The sequence below is a fragment of the Narcine bancroftii genome, chromosome 1 (assembly GCF_036971445.1).
Source record: "Narcine bancroftii isolate sNarBan1 chromosome 1, sNarBan1.hap1, whole genome shotgun sequence".
NCBI lineage: Eukaryota > Metazoa > Chordata > Chondrichthyes > Torpediniformes > Narcinidae > Narcine > Narcine bancroftii.
The window spans coordinates 38,387,575-38,409,534 of NC_091469.1; the positions used below are offsets into that span (position 1 = coordinate 38,387,575).

Sequence of the window (21,960 nt, forward strand, 5' to 3'; positions counted from 1 at the left end):
TAAAGTCAATGATCATTTCCTTCATCTTATTGACAGTGAGAAAGAGGTTATTATTTTGGCAGCAGAAAAGAGTGACATAGTATTCAAGAACCAGTACATTTCAAATAGATTGTGAACGATGGTGCAATTTAAACATAACAATGACAGTTTTCATGTCAGGTGACTCTGAGCCAATGTAGGTTTATGGTGGTGAGTGACTGAGACCTAATATTCTATATCCTTTTCCTCCTATACTAGCTGTCCAAGGTCCAATAACAGTTAAACATCAATATTTATCCTTGAAATTGGCAAATGCTTTGAAATTTAAGTGCAAAAAATGTTTGGCATTTCTTTCATGATCACACAAAATCCAATTTACAGGATATTTTGTATCATTCCAGAAATAAATTGGAAGAGATTCACCAGGATGTTGCTGGGACAATCGGGGTTGAGTTATAGGAAGAGGTTGGAGAGATTGTATCTTCATTCCCTGGAGCAAAGAAGGCTGAGGGGTGATCTTACAGAGATTTACAAAATCATGAGGGCCATGGATAAAGTGAAAATGCACAGTCTTTTTTCCCAGAGCATTGATTTAAGATGAGAGGGTAAAAATCTACAAGGGACCTGAAAGGAAACATTTTTCACTGAGAGGGTGGTCCATATCTGGAATGAGCTACCAGAGGAAACTGTAGATGTGGGCAGAACAAAAGCATTCAAAAGATATTTGGAGAGTTTTATAGATAAGAAGGGCTTGGAAGAATTGGTTCAAAGTGCAGGCAAATAGGATTTGCCCAGAATACCATGTTGATCATCATGGGCCAATTGGTCTGAAGGACCTGCTATATGCTATATGTATCTAAGGTTATCTGTGACCTACAACTTTGAGTTATCTGCTCCATTTAATTTCTGCATCAATTATGCACTAGGAAGAATCACTTTCCATGAAACAATACTTCATAAAACATGAAGGTGGAAATTAGGGAAAATGTTGGACTAGGAAGCTCAAGATTACTCACCACTCACTGCAACCCTACCCTGATCCCTTCTAGAAGATGCATCTCACTAGATTACCTGGATCTACCTCCCCAACAATCCCCTGATCCAGTTCTTTGTGCAGGGCTTGCTCACTTGATGATGAGAATGTACGATTGGTGCATTGAGATTTCTCAGCCAAAAACTTGTCATCATGCTTCCTGGTGAACACTCTCACTATCTGTTTGTCTAGGTCAGTAGCAGAACATTAAGCATCATCACGCTGAGCACTGGCGCACCTCAGGCTCAGCCCACTCCTGTTCATACTACTGACCCATGACTGCATCACCAGATCCAGCTCCAACAGTGTCCTCAAGTTTGCAGATGACACAACAGTAGTTGACCTCATCAGCAAGAATGATGAGTCACATGACAGAGAAGAGGTGGAAAATCCCATGATATGGTGCGAGAATAACAACCTGAGTCTCAACGTGGACAAGACAAAGGAGATGATCATGGACTTTAGGAGAACCAGGAATGACCACCCTCCACTACATATCAAAAACTCTATAGTGGAGAGAGTGGAGAACACCAAGATCCTTGGAGTTCACTTAACTAATGACCTATCACGGACGCACAAAATCCCCTCAATTTTCAGGAAGGTGCAACAGCAACTACCCTTCCTAAGAGGACTCAAGCGGGCAAGGCTACCGGCCACCATTAATGTCAACCTTCTAAAGGAGCTCTATCGTGAGTGTCCTGGCTGTCTACATCACAGTATGGTATGGTTGTGACAGAGAAATGGATTGGAGGTCAATTCACAGGGCCATAAGAGAGGCCGAGAGGATCACTGGAGTCTCCCTCCCCTCCCCGCCCCATTGACATGATCTACCAGGTTCGTTGTCTGAAGAGGGTGTGCAAAATTATTGAGGACCCCTTACACTCTTACAGCTGCTTCCATCAGGTAAGAAATACAGGAGGCACAGGAACAGCTTCTTCCCACAGGCAGTGAGATTGCTGAACAACTAAAGGAACTGCTCACACTAACCATCCAAGACTCTCACATTCATGAAACTATTTATTTATTTGTACATATGAATACTTGTCTTGTATATGTATTGTTTGTACATGTGTTAATGTATTATGTCTGGTTGTGTGTCTGCATGTTTTGCACCGAGGACTGGAGAAAGCTGTTTCATCAGGTTATACTTATGCAAGCTTGACTTGACTATCCACAGATGAAGCTTGCTACCAGCCAGCTTCCCTTTGACTTCTATCACTTCCCCACTGTCTCTACTCCACCTTACTTGTTTGTCACAGCCACCTCGGTGTATACTCACACGTCAAAGACATGCTGATAGGTTAAATGGCTGCTGTAAATTGCCCCAAGTGTGGGTGAATGAGGGGACAAATTGATAGGCATGTCGGGAAAAGCTTTGGGAGAATGGTATTGACAGGATTGCCCTTAGAGCAAACTAGGATCAATGGGCCAAAGGCCCTCCTTCAGCCTCATAACAAAACATGAGAAATTAGAAATTTCCCCTTATTACTGTGGTGATGTGATTCCTTTTCGACCATCTTTCAGTCTGTCTAGTGGGCAGCTCCCAACTCTAAATGCTAAGGTTAAAGGTCGCATTCCATTAGTGCAAAAGTCTTGGCAGGCACTCCATTGCTGACACAGGAGTATGACAGTCAGTGCTGCCACCTTTTCAATGAAGTGTCAAACTCAGACCACTGATGAATGGTGGAGTAGACTCAAAAGGCCAAACAGCATACACATGCTCCTACTTCTTCATGCATATAACATCTTTTGCATAACACAAATAGATGATCCACTTTTTAAAATCATGTCATTGGCTCTGGGATTTTGCTGTGCAAGCAATGGTGACGTTTCCCATATCAGAGGTGCAATTACATTTCAAATTGGTGGTGAACTGCTTTGGGGCACTCTAATTACTGGAAAATAAATACAAGGCTATTTTGTCACAACTCTGATCTCCTTTTACCTTTGCTTCTTTCCTTCATAATGTTTTTCAGGAAAGAATTGCAACACCAAGAAGAAAAAAAAAATACCCTGCTCTAAGTACCCACTAAACAAGTGCATAAATAGGCAATAATAGGCAAATTAGAAACATAAATAAATCAATGGCATTTAAAGCAACCATTACCCAAACTACAAAGTTCTCACTTTCGAAGAAGATCGACAATGAATTACAGATGATGAACGTGAACAAACTTAATCAGCCACAAGAAAAATTCTGATCATGAGCGGTGATACACATGACCATCAGGTGCATGATCCAACTTGTAACACATAAATCTGACATCCACACAAATTGCAACAGGCACACAAAAGGCCAGCTTAGTAAAATAAACTACCTCAAGGCACAGGAGGAAAAGACAGAGCAAAGTTACAAGCAGGTAAACCGGAACTAGGTCAGAGTATGGGACAGGGGTTAAAGATTGGGTCAGGGGTCAGAGAGCTAAAAGAATGAGAGAGTGAGCAACACTGCCTGAGACTTTCTTATCATATTTTATCTTACACAGGTTCTGAAATACACCTAGTTACATTTTATTGGTTGGACTAATATTGTTAACAAATATGTACTTTGCCTGATTGGTCTTGTACTTGCCAATGGGTGCCCGTCTTTGTGATAAAATATCAATCTAGTCTGATAAAAGAGGTGGGTGAGAAGGGAATGAAATACTGAAGCCTTGCTTAGATCAAGTCTGAGCCCAATGGAAAATGATCCGTTTAACTAATTATACATTTGGAAACAATTTTCAGCAAGAATAAAAGGTGTAATAGTATATGATCCCCATTAATTAATTCAGAGTGAATGGTTTGAAATTTTCTGTGTAACTTTATAACATTAAAGAATTTAGAGTTTGGGCTTTTGGTTCCCACCTGCTTCAGCTTTAGAAATATAAATTATTTATAACTTGGAGAGTTTTGTGGAAATGGAAAGCTGAAATTTATTGAAGTGTGAGGCCAACAACGAGCAAGTTCACAGCAATGATTCCGCACACAGGCCAATTCATTAGGAATGTGCCATCTGTTCCTGTCCCTATACATCGACTTTCCAAGGCTACAGGACCAAAATACTTGAGCTCATTCAACCAAACAACACAGTCATGAATGTCGCCAATATTCAACAGAGCTTTGGTTGAATGCAGGACAATATTTCTCTAACCTTGCTGTCTGTTTCAGGATTAAAGGATGCCAACATTTTAAAAGCACGGAAATATAACTCTGCCTCTCATGTTGGTCAGTACCAGGGTACATTCACTACTCTCCTCTTCCCCCTCACAGGCCACCCCTCTGCTGGTGCCATTGGTCACTAGTTGGTGGACATCTTACGGGCTCAATCCTCCAGTTCTGACACCCCTGACTCCCAACTACCCTCATAGTTTGAAAGAGGATGAGGCATTCCAAACTATCAGGCACACCCAGATTTTTAATTAATCAATGTGAAATTACTGAGAGAAAAGGAAAATGCTGTGGTTATGTTCAGTAGAACACTGACTGTTCCACTGAGAGAGTCCCTGATTATAGGTCACACACTAGGATTGCCTTCCATTGGAGAGGTTAGCCAGAGATATTAGGGCAGACAACTGGCTGTAGCCTGGCCCAGCAAACTGTCATTGATTCTCTTAGTGAATTATGCAAATAAAAATAGAGGAGCTTACCGGCTGCTCAGACATCGCCGCAGTGAGTATGAAGCCCCACCAGCACAAGTTCGTGAGCATTCACTCCACTGACCCCAGGCATCCCATTGTGAGTCTCCATCCTCCTCTGAACGGGCTGTCCGCCAACTCTGAAATACACGAATCCTTTTCTCAATAAATGCAATGCAGTAAATTCTCAAGCAGACAACAGCCATGAAAATTATTTCTCCAGCGATATCTAAGATTGAATGCTTGGTGTTTTTTTTTTTAGCCTGAGGGTAGATTATGCATCATTAAGAATAACAAGAAAATGTTTTTCTTACAATAAGTGCAGTATTCATTGCCAATTCAAATCCTTTAATGTGCATACTTTGATCTTTCTATTAGATTAATTCCCAGTGCAAGAGATTAGGATTTATTTCAGCTTTCATTCTTTCATAAATTTTCAGATGAAATATTTAACATAGCAAGCAAGGTTTCTGAATAAATAGTGTAAAGGAGTTGTATCGTGACTAATGTTTGATGAAGGTGAATGATGAATAGTTTTTTCAACACTTAAAATTACCATTGGATCACATTCCTAGATCTTGTTCTCTATTCAGTTTCTCATCACTATCTAACCCAATAATGGTACTGGTTGGGTGTAAGTCTGGTAAGTATGGTGGGAGTGGACATGGGATGAATAGAGGTGGTGTTTGGTTGGGAACGGGATTAAATTAGGATGGGTGGAGAAGGTGCAGAATGGGCTCGGTTGATGTGGGGATCTGGTGAGGTGGGATTGTATTTAGGTTGTGGCTATGGAGTGCTCGATGAGTCCAATGTAGGTTTGGTTTTGGGTGGGGACTTTTTGGGGGGGGACAAAGAAAGGGTTGAATTTGGATAAGAATGGGATATAAGGAGAGGTTGAGTTTGGTGCGTAGGCTGGGTTTTGGTTGAGATAGGGTTGGGACAGGATGGCCATTGTGGATGTGTGTGACAATGTAACTAAATAAAATTAGAAAAACATGACTTGCCCCTCACAAAGCCATTGGTAACTGTCTTTACTCTGATTATGGTAAGGACATAAATCTTATCCCTAAGTATCCTTTCCACTAGTTTTCCTACCACTGATGTATGGTTTACTGACATATAATTTCTTGGATTATCCCTAATTCCCTCTGAAACCAAGGTACAACATTGATTACTCTCCAGTCTTCTGAGCCCTTACCTGTTGCTGAAGATCTTTGTCAAAGCCCCAGCAATTACTGCACTTGCTTCTATCAATAATCTGGAATATAACCCATCAGGCCCCAGGGACTTGCCCACTCTAATGCTTCTCAAAAGAACCAACACCACCTCTTTTTTGATCTCAAACTGGCCTGACACAAAAACATTCTCCACATTATGCTACTTTTCCACATCCTTCTTCTTGGTAAATACTGATGAAAAGTACTAAGTTAGTACCTTACCCACTTCCTATGACTCCAAGCATAAATTCCCTCTTCTGTCATCCTCTTTTCTTCAATGCAAGTATAAAATGCCTTGAGATTTTCTGTAATCCTGTTTGCAAAAGAGATTTCATGGCTCCTTTCGGCCTTCCTAATGCCCTGCTTGAGGCTCTTTCCTACAATCATTCCAATCCTCCATTGTAGCTTCCTAAATTTGACCAAATTCACGACCTCTATTGTCATCACAGATTCTCTCATCTTGTCATAGCTGTCTTTCCTCTGCACTAGAGCATGTTGGTCCTGGACTCTAATTAGTCAGTCCTTAAACAAATCATACACTTTTTTTAAATTTAGAGATACAGCTTGGTAGCAGGTCCTTCTGGACCACGAGCCAGCGACACCCAAATACACAAACTCCCATACATTTTTGGAGTGTGGAAGAAAACTGGAGCACCCAGAGGAAACACACGCAGACACGGAGTGAATGCTCAAAATCATTACGCTGTAATAGCAACATGCTAACTGTTATATTAACCATGCCATTCATGTTGGTTGTGGGCTCATCTGATAACAGCTGCTCATAATTAATTCCCCCTAGCTCCTGTCTAATAATACTTTACTACAAGGTCCAAGCTTAGCCTTATTTACAACTATTTTGAAATTCCGGAAATTATGATCACTTTCCCCAAAATGTTCTCCCACTGAAATGCTACCACTTGCCCAGGCTTATTTCCCAGTACAAGGCCTAGTATATGGCCCCCTTCCTGGTTGGACCATAAACATATTGTTTCAAGACATTCTCCTGGATGCACTTAACATATTATCCCCTTATCCAAACCTCTGGCAGATGAATGTCTCAGTCAATATAGGGGAAATTAAAATTTCCCACTACATCAACTGCTGCTTTTTGTTTCTTTTTCTCCACTTCCCAGTGGCAATTGGGAGGCCTATAGGATAGCCCCATCAGGGAAGTTGTACCTTACTTATTTCTGAAGTCTACCCCACACTCCCTCAGTAGATGATCCCTCCATTAGGTCTCTCTGAGTGCAGCTATGACACTCTGATTAGTAATGCAACAACATTCTCTGTCCACTATTCCTTTTGAAGTATTGTTGGGAAAAGTTTGGACCATATTATCCTGGAGATATCTGATAGAGGGGCCAGTGTAGACATGCCCATGGAGGAGATGATGGTTTTTCTTCGGAGTCTAGAATTTATAATCCATCTTTTACTGGTGAGGGTGTGCCACCTCCTTTAACTACAACATTTAGTCATCCTTTAGGTTTGCCTGGCTCTGCACTCAGATCCTAAGCAACACATCTTTGTTTCCAGAAATGTGTAACCCCAGCCACTTGGACCCAAGAGCCAAGCTTTGGGCTCAAGAACTGAGCAGTTTTAGAACCCATCCAACATACACATTAGGCTGCATTAGAATTTCTGGGCAAGGCTTTGGCAGAATATTGCTTCCCTACATGAGAGGATTCATGCACTCTAATCTCCATTGTTTTGCTCTGAAGTCATTTTCACCAGCTGCTGAATTCAAGATCCTGAGGCAACTGGTGGTCAACTGGGTTATGAACCACAGAATGAGCTTCTCTCAACTACATTTCACTCAGATATCACCTGAAAAGCCAGGCATAGCAGAATGCAAGGCCTGATGAATTTCAGGTGGTTACAAATGAATGTACCACATCACTGAGGTGATCCCGACATCACCAAGTCCAGAATGATCACCAAAGCTAATGTTTACATCCTGTTAAAGGAGAACTCTGCAATTTGTCCATGGATTAATTTTTATTTAAATATTCAAAACAGTTTTAAAATAAAACTTAGGTCATCAGATAAATGTCAATGAATCAGCACAATGACTTAAATCCTCCCAACTGCAGGTAAGTACCGTTGAATGCATTTAGAAACACATAAGGTTACCTCGAGAGAATTTAAGTACCCATTCCTCTAAAACAACTCAAACACATTTTCCAAGTACATACCATAATTTAATTGCAAACAGTGATAGTTTCCTTCATTGCAATTCCTGGGATTACAAAACCCTCCTCTGCACTGCTGCAAGATGGCCCAATTATTATTTCCCCACTTGTTTAACTTTTACTGAGAAGCTCAGAATCCGTGTGTCTTTGGACAGGGGCTCATCTCTTTTCTCTGTCTTAGATCCAGTTTGGAATTAGTATACAGACCATGTCTCACAGCCTAAGGTTATTTGCTGGTCATTTGTATCATGGTTAAATTAAGACAATATAAAAGGGCAAATTATGGTATTTCAATCCATTAATTTGATTGGTTCAAAGCTGTTATTCAGAACAGATGACCACAATCAGTTGATGTTCAATGTTCATGATAACTTGGTTTTAATACTGAAAGGTATGCAATGAATAGGGTAAGCTGAAATGTGATCCCCAATCTTGGCATGTTAAAAGTATGCAGCTACACGCCAACACTTTATACTCTGTACTTAGGAAAGCACTAGTGCGTCACATGGTTCTGTTCCCTGTGGGCCACTTCCAAAGCTTCAGTGAATCTTAATTATGTTCAATGCACTCTCCAGTCATGGCCATTATCTGCTTCAATAGCTATCAGACCATGCTGCTTTCCAATTCACTGCTCAGAGCAGGATTCAGCCCTGCATTCCCTCTGTAAATTCATACTGCTCGACTATACACACAGCTTATTTATGTGGAAATATTTTTTTCTCAACATAAAACATTTTCAGGAAAAAAAATTCAGAATCTACAAAGAGTCTCACAATCCTATCTTTAAATATCCTGGCTAGCACAAAGATCCAAAAACATACCACTCTTATTCGTGCAGTCCCTTCATCAAAAGTAACCAACTTTGTTAAATGTAAGAGAAAAACCAGTGGATGCATAATATTTAGATTTCCAGAAGGCATTTGATGAGATGCCATATCAAAGATTAGTATGGCAAAAGTGTTCATGTGCAGGAAGTAACATACTGCCACGAACAGAAGATTATCTGGCTAACAGAGAGTCGGCATAAATGGTTCTTGGCAAGATGCAATGAAATGTGTGCCACAGGAATTATTATTGGAGTATAATTTGTGAATGACACATAACCAGGTAGGAAAGATAATTATGAAAGAAGGAAAGAGGCTATAAAATGATGTAGATGGGTTGCGTGAATGAACAACGACCTGTTAAATGGAATAAAATATAGGAAATTGCAAAATTTCCCATTTTTGCAGAGAAAAATAAAACAATTATCTACACGGAGAGAGATTGTGGAGTTATGAGATACAGAAGGCTCTGGATGTTCCAATGCATGATTTGCAAAAGGCTTGCATGAAAATGCAGCAAGTGGTCAGGATGGCAAACAAAACACTGTTGCAAGAGAACTAACATTTGGGAACATAGCTTAAAAATTCCAGAGGGTACATTCAAGATGGAGATGAGGATGAACTGCTTTTTCCAGAGAATGGTTAATGTGTGGAATCCTCTGCCCAAGAAAACAGCAGAGACAACCTCATTAAATAGATTTTAGACATAGCTAGATTTTTACACAATGAGAGAATTAAGGTTGCGGGGAAAAGGCAAGTAGGTGGAGCTCAGTCCACAACCAGATCAGTCGTGATCTTATAAATTGGTGGAACAGGTTCAACAGGCCAGATGGTCTATTCCTGCTCCTATTTCTTAATATATTCTTGTTATGACATTGAATACAAGAGGAGTTATCCTTTAGTTTATTGAGTACTGGTGATACCACATCTGGAGTAATACATAATGTTGGCCTCTTTATTTAAAGAAGATGTTAATGTAATGGAAACAATTGACAAAAGATTCCTTTGACATAGGTGTAATTGGTAGGTTGTATTAATAAGAAAGGTGGGGGCTGATCTGATTGTAACTTCACATTCACATTTCCATCTGCTTCCAGTAATCTTTCACCTTATTGCTTTTTCTGCTACATATCCCATGTAACCTATGTATATCATATGAAATTCAAATTCCTTTGATATAATTATTGCTCATTGTTTACATTTTTATACAAATTTCTTGCAGCTTGAGTAGTGCAACATCTAATCTGAGAAAGGGTGGATTTCTTGCTACACCTCCTCTCCCAAATTTTATTCCTATTCTTTCTTTCTTTAAGGTGCTGAATGTGTTGCAATTCAGTCTTGAGTATCTGTGTTGAAAATAACCAAGTTAAGATGAAATCCATTGTAAAGGGACTTGTGTTTTTTTTTGTTGGGTACAAATCTTCAAATTGGATTTCAGTCTCCAATTGTACATTTCATTGTATCAGTTCACTGTGGTGGGACAGATAAATTGTTTTGGGGCATGTCACAGTGTTTTGCTTGAGATAAAGTTCACAATGCTGGGGTTCACTTCATTATGATGATCACTGTGTTAAGTTCTTTATATTGCGATGAATGGGGTACAAGCTCGCTGTGTTTGGATTTGGTTCACTGTGTTGGACGACACCCTTCCATGAGAGAAGTGGTCACTCTGACCCATTATAACTTCTCCTCCCAACACAATCTCAGTGAGATGTCCTATTCCAAAATGATGACTCACTACTTCTTTCTTTGAATACTGCCTGACCCATTGAATGCCTCCAGCTTCTCTTTGTTCATTCAAGATTCAGGCATTTGCAGTTCATGTGTTTCTCAGGCACACTGGTATTCTGGTTAATGGTAGACAGCAACCTTTCTAGGAATGAAAGTGTTAACATATGAGGAACAAATTGTTGCCTCTAGGACTGTACCTATTGGAGTACAGAAGGATGAGTGAGGACCTCATTGAGGCACTTCAAATGCTGAAAGACCTGGACAGAGTAGATGTGGAAAGAATTTTTTCCACGGGAGGGGATTCTTAGACAAGAGGGCATAACTTCAGGATAAGAGGGTGTCAATTTAAAAAGGTGATGCAGAAAAATTCTTTAGTCAGATGGTCGTGAGTCTGTGGAACTTGTTGCCATAGGTGTCTGTGGAAGTGAGGTCGATGGGTTTATTTAAGGCAGAGATTAACAGGTATTTGATTAGTCAGGGCATCAAGGATTATGGGAAGAAAGCTGGGCAGTGGGTGGATGGATTAGCTCATGATTTGGAATGGCCTACTTCTGCCTCTATATCTTGTGATCTTTTGAAAAGCATAAAATGCCAGAAACATTCATGGCATAGAAGTTGGAACATTTATACATTCAACCTGGCTATGCATGAAAGTAAGATCCTTTTGGTATGACATGGTAGAAATTTTGAAAAAAAAAAGTGGATTTTCCATTGGAACCAGAACTGTATTTATTCGGCAATCTTATGGTTATTGTCACAAAACTATTAAAATATTAAATATAGTTCATGAGGATTGCACTAGCAGTAGCCAGGAAATGTATAGCTGCTACATAGAAGTCTGACTCCTTATTACTCACTAGAATATGGAAATGCAAAGTTGTGTCCCTTGGAAAAGATAACATAATCTTAGAAAGAAATATGAAGTGTTTGTTAAAATATGGTAACCTTATTTGAATCCTACTGGCTTAAGGATATAATTAACTTCCCAAAAAGGTTTAAATAATATAGTTAGGTTAATAGCATTGAATTCTTTAAAATCAAGATATGAACTATTGACTGAAGGCTTGCTCAAACACCCCTTCTTTTTTTACGGACAATTGTTTTTTTTTAATGTTAGCAATTGGGGGGTGGTGAGATTTTGGCAATCATACGAGACTGTAATTTTAAAATACTATTTCTATAATGTATGTAATAATGAGTGTTGGAAAAATTAAAATAAAATATTCATAAAAAAGAAATGGATTGAAGGTCAATTCACAGGACCATAAGAGTGCAGAGAGGATCATTGGAGTTTCCCTCTCCACCATCAATGTGGTCTAGCGGGATTGTGGTCTAAAGAGGACGTTCAAATAATTGAGGACTCCTTCCACTCTTCTCACAGCATCTTTCAGCTGCTCCTGTTGGAGAATAGATCCAGGAGTATCAGAGCCAGCGCCACCAGCTGAGGAACAGTTTCTTCCCACGGGCAGTGAGGATGGTGAACGACCCACGGAACTGCTCACACTAACCATCTGAGACTCTCGTTTGTACAAATCAACATTTATTTATTTTTATATTATTATTATGTATTTATTTTATATGTATTATTTTATATGCATTATTTGTATGTGCATTATGTCTGGTTATGTCTCTGCATGTTTTTACACCAAGGACTGTCGAACACTGTTTTGTTGGGTTGTACAGTACTTGTACAATGAGAGGACAATAAACTTGACTTAACACTATTACAATATTTCTGAATTAGTCATCCATTTGCTTGTTGATTTATCTCTCTGAAAGTGAAGGACATATGCAGCCTGACCTACCGAGCAGGTCTTCCTGCTCTGCTCTTTACAACTCCTACATTATTTGTCTATGTTCCCACTATTACTCTCAAACTGCTCCCATGAACCTTGTTTACAGCTTATTCCCATGGTCACCCCAGTTTTACTCCTCATTTCCCATCCATTTTGCAGCCTAATAAACATTTCCTTTCCTTTCAAGTCCCGAAGAAGGACCTTCGACCTGAAATGCAAACTTTTTCACTCTCTACAGAAGTTGACTGATCTGCTGAATATCACAGCTAATTTCTATTGATTTTAATTTTAATTTCAGATTTCCTACAGTTGCTTTGCTGTAATGAAATGACAAAACAGGAATCAGGCTGAGAAATTCTTTGGTGTGATTTAAAGTGTGGTAAAGTGTCATTTTTCTCATGCCTAATGGTTGTTTCATTTATGGGTCCCTGCTATGAATTCTGAGGTACCCAAAGCTCACAGAGATAACATGGATAAAAATGACCAGTGTGACTCATTTATATTCTCCAGAGAGGATTAATCAAATAAAAATGTATTGTGACAAAGATGCAATAATTATGAAGAATATCAATCTTCACGGAGACAGGGCAAATCCAAATTCCAAAAGAAATTTGGTGGATGAATTTGTAGTATGCAATGTTTTCTGGAACAAAACAGCATGGAATCAAGCAAAAGTCTAGTTTTAACATTGTCTTGGGTAATGCAAGAGGATTAGTTAGAAACTGGAAAGTGATCCTCTTGGGAAACAGAATTACAATACAACAGAATATTATTTACACTTCTGTTGGAAACTAGAACAGTGAATTTAAACAAAGCCATTTGTGTGGGTCAGAGGCTGAAATGGTCTCAGAAGGTTAGGAAATTACATTAGGTATGTTTTCCATTTGATAAACAATAACAAACATATGAAAAATTTGTTCATAAAGTTCATAATTTTAAGTACCTATTCCAAGAGGAAATAAAAGCTGAACAAAAAAGATCAACCTTCTGTAGTTAACTCAGGAGGTTAGGAACAGTATTAGATTGAAAAAAAAACATTGCACTGTTAGCGTAGTGGGTAGTGCAATGTTTTTACAGCACCCACGACCTGGGTTTGAATCACTGCTGTCTGTAAAGAGTTTGTACGTTCCCATGGGTTTCCTCCATGTGCTTCGGTTTTCTGCCACTTTCCAAAGACGTACATGGTTACTAAGTTAATTGGTCACTTAGCTGTATTTGGGTGGTGCAGGCTTGTGGGTCAGAAGGACCTGCTCCCATGTTGTACTTCAAAATTAAATTAAAATTAAAATTATGTTGCTGAAAAGAGTAGCAAGCCTGAAATTTGGTTCAGTTTAGAAAGCAGCAATAAATGACCACGCCATGGCCAATGAGGAAGAAAATCAAGTGTGAGGCTAAATCATCAAGACATAAAGATTTAAGTGTTTCTAGAATGATGCAAAAAAGGAAAAGAGCAGTAAAGAAATAATGTGGCCCTCTTAGAGGCAGAAGCAGGAGAAATTATAACAAAGATTAAACAAGTGAACAAATAATTTATATTCGACAATAAATATATTGGAAATATGGAGGATTAAAGGTCTAATGGTATAATAAAGAGAAAGTAACAAGGCATTTATGCCTATATATGTGAATATAGACACACGTCCACACAAAGATCAGGATTTTGCAGCAGGAACACATTTCCTAATTCCTAGCCCAAGGTCTTAAAGACTGGAATGAGCAAACTTCATAAGGAACAGTAATGAAATGAGGACTGTGGTGCTCGGGAAGGTTCAGCTCCATTTTCAGCCATGGGGTGTTTTCTATTTTTATCTTAAGCATATAGAAAGCCGGACTCTAATCATAATCCTGATCCAAGTACAAAATATTTGGCAAACTTACAATGCATTTATTGCAGTACTTACTTTGAAGTATCTTTTTTTTCCCCTTCTTTGACGTCAAAAGGGGGAAAAGCAGCAACAGATTGTCCTCTTTTCTCACTAAGACTCAATTACTAACAGCTGACTGGCCACACAAATACCTCAATACCTTTTCAGGTAACCAAAAATAGCTATTGGGATATTCAGAATCCTGGCTGTGACTGTTCTCTGCCAACATTTGTTATGTGCTCCATTATTTAATATAGAACAATCCAAATTCCAGTCTCTGTGCAATTCCTCACCAGGAGGTAACGTCTAGTCATAGAGAGCTAATAACACTTACTGACACATGGCCGTACCAATGTCTTTATATTCCTCATCCAACAACAGTTGGACTCGACTGAGGAGCCGAGCACTCTTACCTCTGCATTGGTTTATTAGTGACTGACTGGCACTTGTTGCTAATGTTAAGCGATGGAGAGGTGCACAATGCTGTAACAACCTTCTAAGATTACAGTAACAATATTCTCTTGGGGAATCCTGTCGGCACCAACTCTGCACCACATTATTAACTGTCCAGGAAAAGAAATCAAAGTAGCAACTAGATGGAGTAAGCTTGGATAGCTACAACCATGCTCCTTTAATGAAGTCAAACTTCCTAAAGGCACTTCAGAAAGGCACAGCCCTTTCCTCCAGCAATTTGTCAGTTATGAATTTACCAGAAGGTTTTCCCTCGGTGGAAGGAAAGGAAGGAATGAAAAACTCTGAGAGTGCCAGCTCTCAAATTTCACCACATTTGAAGTAACAAATCATCTTTCAAGAACAATGGCACTGACAGCAAAGAGTTACAGCAAAATCACCACTTTATAAAAATCACATTTAGCAGCTAACCTTTTGCATAGTTCTTTTTACATTATGATGACATAAATAACTTCAGCAGAAAACTTACACTGATGTGCCTATACTGCAAGTTTCATTATTTCCTTCAAAACAAAAAGAACAGGGCACCAAAATAGAAATAAGAACCATCTCCCTTCCCTTTGCCAGAGTCCTCAAAGGTGTTTGGGGAGCTGAAATTGTATGAGTGGGATGTGCTGGTGTGTGCACAGACCTTGACACCCTCTGCAACGTACGGTTCTTCACTCCAACACTATCAAACTGTCAAGGCACGTTAGAAAATATTTACAGGGCAAAACACATTTACACTTCTCAAACCTAACTACCAACAGATGCTAGCTGCTTGGCAACGATTATATTTTTAACAAGACAAAAGAAAACCTATTTAATTTATGGAATATAAATGTGATACTGTGCCAAGTAAATATAATGATTTTAATAATCTGTGGACAGTACAAATGCTGATATCAAACTGCAAAATATTTTACAGAATGGGGAAAAGAATCCAGAAAAGGACTTTAAGAAATTGGAAGTCAGGATTCCGTTACAATAATAATGACTTAATGTTATTTACCAGTACCATAAAGAGCAGGATCTGAAGAAAAATTGTAGCTGTTGCCCAGTGACAGGGGTCCATGTTAGTGGGCTCGCTGGCGTCCCTGGTAACCTCAATAAACTGCACACTGCTGCTCTGTGCAATGTCACAGAGATGGTTCTGCTAACACACTGCAGCCCTGTCTTTTTGAAGCCCCATCAGCAGCCTGCTGCTTGCTGAAGAAGGGGCTGCACATTTTCTGAACTTGGAGATCCAGGAACAGCAGCTGCCCAATCAGGCTTTACCTTATCAGACATGCAAATCAAGGAAAGGGGAGGGAAAAAAAAATCCCCAGGAGCTGAGGCTGCAAGTGAGAGTAAAGCAGTGAGAATGCGGCTGTGTTTGAGTTCAAGTGTGTGTGTGTGTGTGTGTGTGTGTGTGTGTGTGTGTGTGTGTGTGTGTGTGTGTGTCAGAGTGAGTGTCAGCGAAGGTGTGTGTTTGAAAAAGTATGTGTGTGTGAGAGAGAGAAGGAGGGTGCATGTACGTGTGTGTCTGTTATATGAGAGAGAGATCTCCATCTATTTGTGTGGCTGAGAGAAAGTGTGAAGGAGAGGAGCATGAATGTGCGTGAGAGAGAATGACAGAGGGTGAGTGAGAGCAAGGGTGTGTGTAAAAGGGAGTTTGGGTGTGTCTGCTTGTATGTGAGTACGATAGGGAGGGAGAGAGTGAGTGAGGCAAAGATTGGAAAGAGGGAGCATGAACAATTTAGAGAGCGAATGTGTAAGGCAGAGTGTTGGTGTGCTTGCTATTTTCCTACTAGTGGGTTCTCATGGCCAGCAGATTAATTCCCACTTCAGCTGCAGTAACCTTGGAGTTCTTTCTCATCTTCACTACCTCTGTAAATTAAACATTACATATATCCTGTGCAACGACTCCTATTGATCAGGATCCCAGCTGCTGTAGAAGAGCTACCTAGTGCCCAAGCAGCAGGTCACTGCACACAATTCTGCTATGCCATGTGTTAAAAAATAAAAATGTTTTCTTCATCTTGTTTAATAACCTGGCAAAGGATCACTTACCCCTAATTTTGAGTGTCATATAAGCTCGTTTCAATTTCATACAGAGAGGATTGCACTGGCATTCATTTTCAGGTGAAAATTGTTTGGGGAATTTGTGTGTGTGATTCACATTAGTGTTCCTAACATTTTGCTGGTGTCAATCATGCACCAAACAACATTGTTATTCAAATGATGCCTGTTTCCTGCCAGTACGACCATGAATTTTAGTCAAGAACTCCAAGTGACGACTTCCATAAAACAATTCGTGCAGAATAAGGAACACATCCTGCTGGTTTGTAAATTGGGCAGCTCCCAGACATAGTGCTGGCTGTTCAGAGCATTCCAAAGTCCAGAGAGTTGTCTAAAACTGACATGGCGTGGTGGTACGCCATTAGGCAGGTGAACTGGCACTGCTTGTCATGCACGCACCGAACAGCCGGCCAAAATGGCGCCGTCGGGGGTTTCCTCCCGACCTCGGCACCAGGCTCAGAAGCCGGCACTTGGGACTCACGTGACGCCTCAATGACGTCGGGGCCCCCCCAGTGCAGTTCTCAGCCAAGTCCAGGCTGGAAGTATAAGACCAGCCAGACAGCCTGCAATAAATCAGTTTTGCTCACTGAACTCAACCCATCTGGTTGTCTGATCCTTCAATGAGGAGTGCAGCCGCCACTACAATTGGTGACCCCAACAGGTTCAAGTGTCTTTGAACCCAACATGAACAACCCTTCGATCAACGCTATAGCCATCAAGCTTCCTGAATTCTGGGTTCAGGAGATGGAGACCTGGTTCAGCCACGCAGAGGCTCAGTTTCACCTCCGCCAGATTTCACCAGATTTGACTAAGTTTTACCATGTGGTCGCTACCCTGGAACAGGACACCGCCAAACGAGTGCTGCACCTCGTTCAGCACCCACCCACGGAAGATAAGTACGGGACCATCAAGTGGAGGCTCACCGGCTCCCTCTGCCTCTCCAGGCGCCAGCATACCACTCGGATGCTGCGCCTCAACGCCTTAGGGGACAGAACTCCCATCGAGTTGATGGACGAGATGCTCGCGCTCATGGGCGATCACACCAACTGCCCACTCTTTGAGCGCATCTTCCTCGACCATCTGCCTGAAGACATCCAGCCATTACTGTCCCAGGAGAGCTTTGTTGACCCTAGGAAGGTCACTTAAAAGGCTCAGGAGCTATGGCTCGAACGATTCCCGGAGGGCTCAGCAGTCCAGCAGGTTACGAGTCATGGGCATGAACATGCCAAGCCTTCCTCTAGCGCTGCGGTGGAACACCTGGCCCCTGCAGGGGCCTCAAAGAACATAGCCAGAAGCAAGTCATCCATTTCAGGCCTCTGCTTCTTCCACCAGCGCTGGGGAGCCAAGGCTCGGAAGTGTCGTTCCAGGGAAACGAGCAGGCTGGTCGCTGTTAATGGCTGCGGCAGCTGGCCAAGAACACAAAACCTCTACCTGCGGGATTCAGTCAGTGGCCGACGCTTCCTCATCGACACCAGGGCCCAGATCAGCGTCATCCCGACCACAGCCATTGAGTCCCGGAACTGGCCTCGAGGAACTCCCCTCCGTGCAGCCAATTCGACGGAGATCCGGATGTATGGAGACAAGACCGTCCACTTCCAGATAGGCCAGCAGAAGTTCTCGTGGAGGTTCACCATTTCGTCCCTTCCAACCACCATCTTAGGTGTAGATTTCCTCCTCACCCACAGACTCCTGGTCGACATTCGAGGTAGGCGACTGGTAGATGCCCGTACCTTCCAATCCGTTCGCCTCAACGCCTCCTGTACAGAGCAGCCGCAGATGACCATGGTCAGCACGCCCAAGGATGAGTTTCAGCGTATCTTGGACGAGTTCCTATCCCTCCTCAAGTCACAATTCTCTGCCGCCTCACCACCACACGGGGTGTTTCATTACATCCCCACCCAAGACCCGCCAGTCCTCACCAAGGCAAGCCAGCTCCTGCTGTACAAGTTCCAGATAGCGAAGGAAGAGTTCTCACATCTGCAGGAGCTGGGGATCATTTGACACTCCGACAGTCCTTGGGCCTCACCACTCCACCTGGTAACGAAAGGCTTCAGCGGCTGGCGCCCCTGCGGAGATTATTGACGGCTTAACGACGCGACGGTAGCTGACCGTTACCCGATCTCTCACATCCAGGACCTTACAGCCTGCATAGCGTGAGGGTATTCTCCAAGGTCGACCTGGTGCGCGGGTATCACCAAATCCCGGTGCATCCCGGTACATACCCAAAACGGCCATCATCACCCACTTCGGCTTGTTCGAGTTCCTGCGAATGCCGTTCAGGCTCAAAAACGCCGCCGGTCAGACCTTCCAGCATCTTATGGATACAGTAGGCAGGGATTTGAATTTCATATTCATTTACCTGAATGACATCCTTGTCGCCAGTAGAGAATGGGAAAAACACAAGTCTCACCTGCACACCCTCTTCTCCCGACTGGCCAACTTCAGCCTAACAATCAATCCGGCCAAGTGCCATTTCAGGAAAGAGTCCGTGTGGTTCCTGGCCCATACCATCATGGCCGAAGGAGCCACACCTGCCACTACGAAGGTCGCTGCAATCAGTGAGTTCCCACGCCCGGACAATCTCAAGGGGCTACAGGAGTTTGCGGGTATGGTCAATTTCTATAACCGCTTCATTCCAGGTGCTGCGCGCATCATGCAACTGCTCTTCGCCCTCATCGCAGCCAAAGACAAGACACTCGCCTGGACTCCAGAGGCCAGCAGGGCATCCAAAGCCAAGAAAGATGCCCTCGCGAAAGCTAACCTGCTCATTCACCCATGCACCGACCTGCATATGGCGCTCTCCATTGATGTCTCTGCCATAGCTGTCAGCGCCGTCCTGGAGCAGCAGGTGAATGGACAGTGGAAACCACTGGCATTCTTTAGCTGACTTCTTTGCCTGCCAGAGCGCAAGTATAGCGCTTTCGATCGTGAGTTGCTGGGCATGTACCTGGCGGTGCGTCATTTCCACTATTTCTTGGAGGGGAGGCCTTTCACCATTTTTACCGACCACAAACCCCTTACTCAGGTGCTCGCTATGGCAAGAGACCCCTGGTCAGCCCACCAACAGCGCCACTTCTCCTTTGTGTCGGAGTTTACCACCGACAGTCGGCACAAGGCGGGGAAAGACAATGTGGTCTCCGATGCACTTTCACGACAGGCCATTTGCGTGCTGACACCCGGTCTTGACTTCGACCAGCTCACCAGGGACCAGAAGTCTGATGAGGAGATTCGGGCCTTCAGGACTGCCATCGTGGACCTGTGATTCCAGGACCTCTCGACTCCTCACAGTGAGGGCACCGTCCTGTGCGATGTCTCCATGGGCACCCTGCGACCAGTGGTTCCTCAGCAGTGGCGCAGGCAAGTCTTCCACCATATCCATGACCTTTCTCACCCTTCCATCAGGTTCACAGTCCATATGGTGGCAGAACATTTCGTCTGGCATGGGCTTCGGAAGCAGATTGCAGACTGGGCCAGAACCTGCATCCATTGCCAGCTTTCCAAGGTACACAGGCACACCAGAGTGCCCATACATGATTTTGAACACATCTGGGAACAGTTCAGCCATATACACGTGGACATCATCGGACCCTTGCCTGTTTCCCGAGGTAACCGTTACCTTTTCACAGTGGTAGACCACATCACTCATTAGCCTGAGGCAATCTCGATGGCAGATGCCTCCACAGACTTCTGCTCCCGAGCACTTTTAAACGGTTGGGTTGCCTGGTTCGGTGTCCCGAACCACCTCACCAGTGATCAGGGTGCCCAGTTCACCTCTGCACTCTGGGCACAGCTCCCAACAGGCTGGGGATCGAGCTACATCACACCACGGCCTATCACCCACAGGCTAATGGGCTAGTCGAGCGATTGTACCGCCACCTTAAGTCGGCACTTATGGCCCACCTCACCGGCCCCAACTGGGTGGATGAGCTGCCTTGGGTGCTCCTGGGCATACGCTCGACACCCAAAGAAGACCTACAGGCGTCATCAACCGAGCTGGTCTACGGTGCACCACTAGCCCTACCTGCTGAGTTCGTCAACACACCTCACAACCCCCAGCAGTCACTGCACGGTCTACTTCCCTGCCTTCGGGTCCAGTTGGACTCCTTCACACCCCCACTGCCACCCAGACATGGCACACAGGCCTCGTACGTCCCCAGCGAGCTGTACTCCGCAGGGTACGTTTCTGTCTGTGGGGCCCATCCACAGCACCTCTACAAAATCATGCCGTCGGGGGTTTCCTCCCGACCTCAGCACCGGGCTCAGAAGCCTGTACTTGGGGACCCATGTGACACCCCAGTGATGTCTACAAAGACCATAGGAAGGGCCGTACAAAGTCATTCAGCGTTCAGGATCCACTTTCACACTGGACATCGGTGGTAAGAGGGAACTGCTTACGGTGGACAGGTTAAAGCCAGCCCACCTCTATCCCACTGAACCAGTAGTTGTGGCTCAACACAAGAAGCGAGGCCACCTGGCAACAAAGGACATTGGCACCTGTTCTGGGGGGAGGGGGGGGGTTGTGTGGAGGTATGCCATTAGGCACTCACGTGGCGGGGCAGCCGGCCAAAATGGTGCCGTCGGGGGTTTCCTCCCGACTTCAGCACCAGGCTCAGAAGTCTGTGCTTGGGGACCCACGTGACACCCCGGTGACGTCAGGGCCCCCAAGTGCGGTTCTCAGACTGGCCAGGCAGCCTGCAAAAAAATCAGTTTTTGCTCACTGAACTCAACCCGTCTGGTTGTGCGATCCTTCAGTTAGTAGTGTTAGCCGCTGCTACAATGGAGTGCTTTTCTAGCATTGATCTGCTGACGCATCCGTTCCAGAGGTACCTCAGTGGTGACATTGTGGGCAGTTCTCCATCCTTTCGGGAGTCATTTTAGCCAGTGTATGTGAGCTGAGTAGGTTTGTAACATCTAATGAAGTCCACAGCAGAGTAGCCGTGTTGATGCAGTTAAGATACAAGGAACACAAAGGACATAAAACAGTTTTTTTTAAAAGGATCTTTATGAAGAATATATTTACTGTAACCATAGCTGATCACCCCAGAAGGATCAGAGTCCTCAGTACAGGTGGCACAGACAGGTTGCTCTGTGAGGAGCCAACTACCTCAAAAATCTTCGGAGAAACCAAATCCTACCAGTGCTTCTCGGATCAGCAGTACCTTCAGAGGCCCAGAAATTTCCAAGGCAAGAAAGATTCT

General features: G+C 43.1%; 1 protein-coding gene across 2 annotated transcripts in view; it reads right to left on the reverse strand.

Moving 5' to 3' along the window:
• The window catches only part of LOC138757214 (ADAMTS-like protein 1), a 464,147-nt gene that overhangs the window by 153,266 nt on the left and 288,921 nt on the right, over positions 1–21,960 (reverse strand). For both annotated transcript variants that reach the window (XM_069924203.1, XM_069924193.1), the window contains exon 4: positions 4,642–4,769. In XM_069924203.1, coding sequence (XP_069780304.1) covers positions 4,642–4,769 — 128 coding nt within the window. The remainder of the gene's footprint in view (positions 1–4,641; positions 4,770–21,960) is intronic.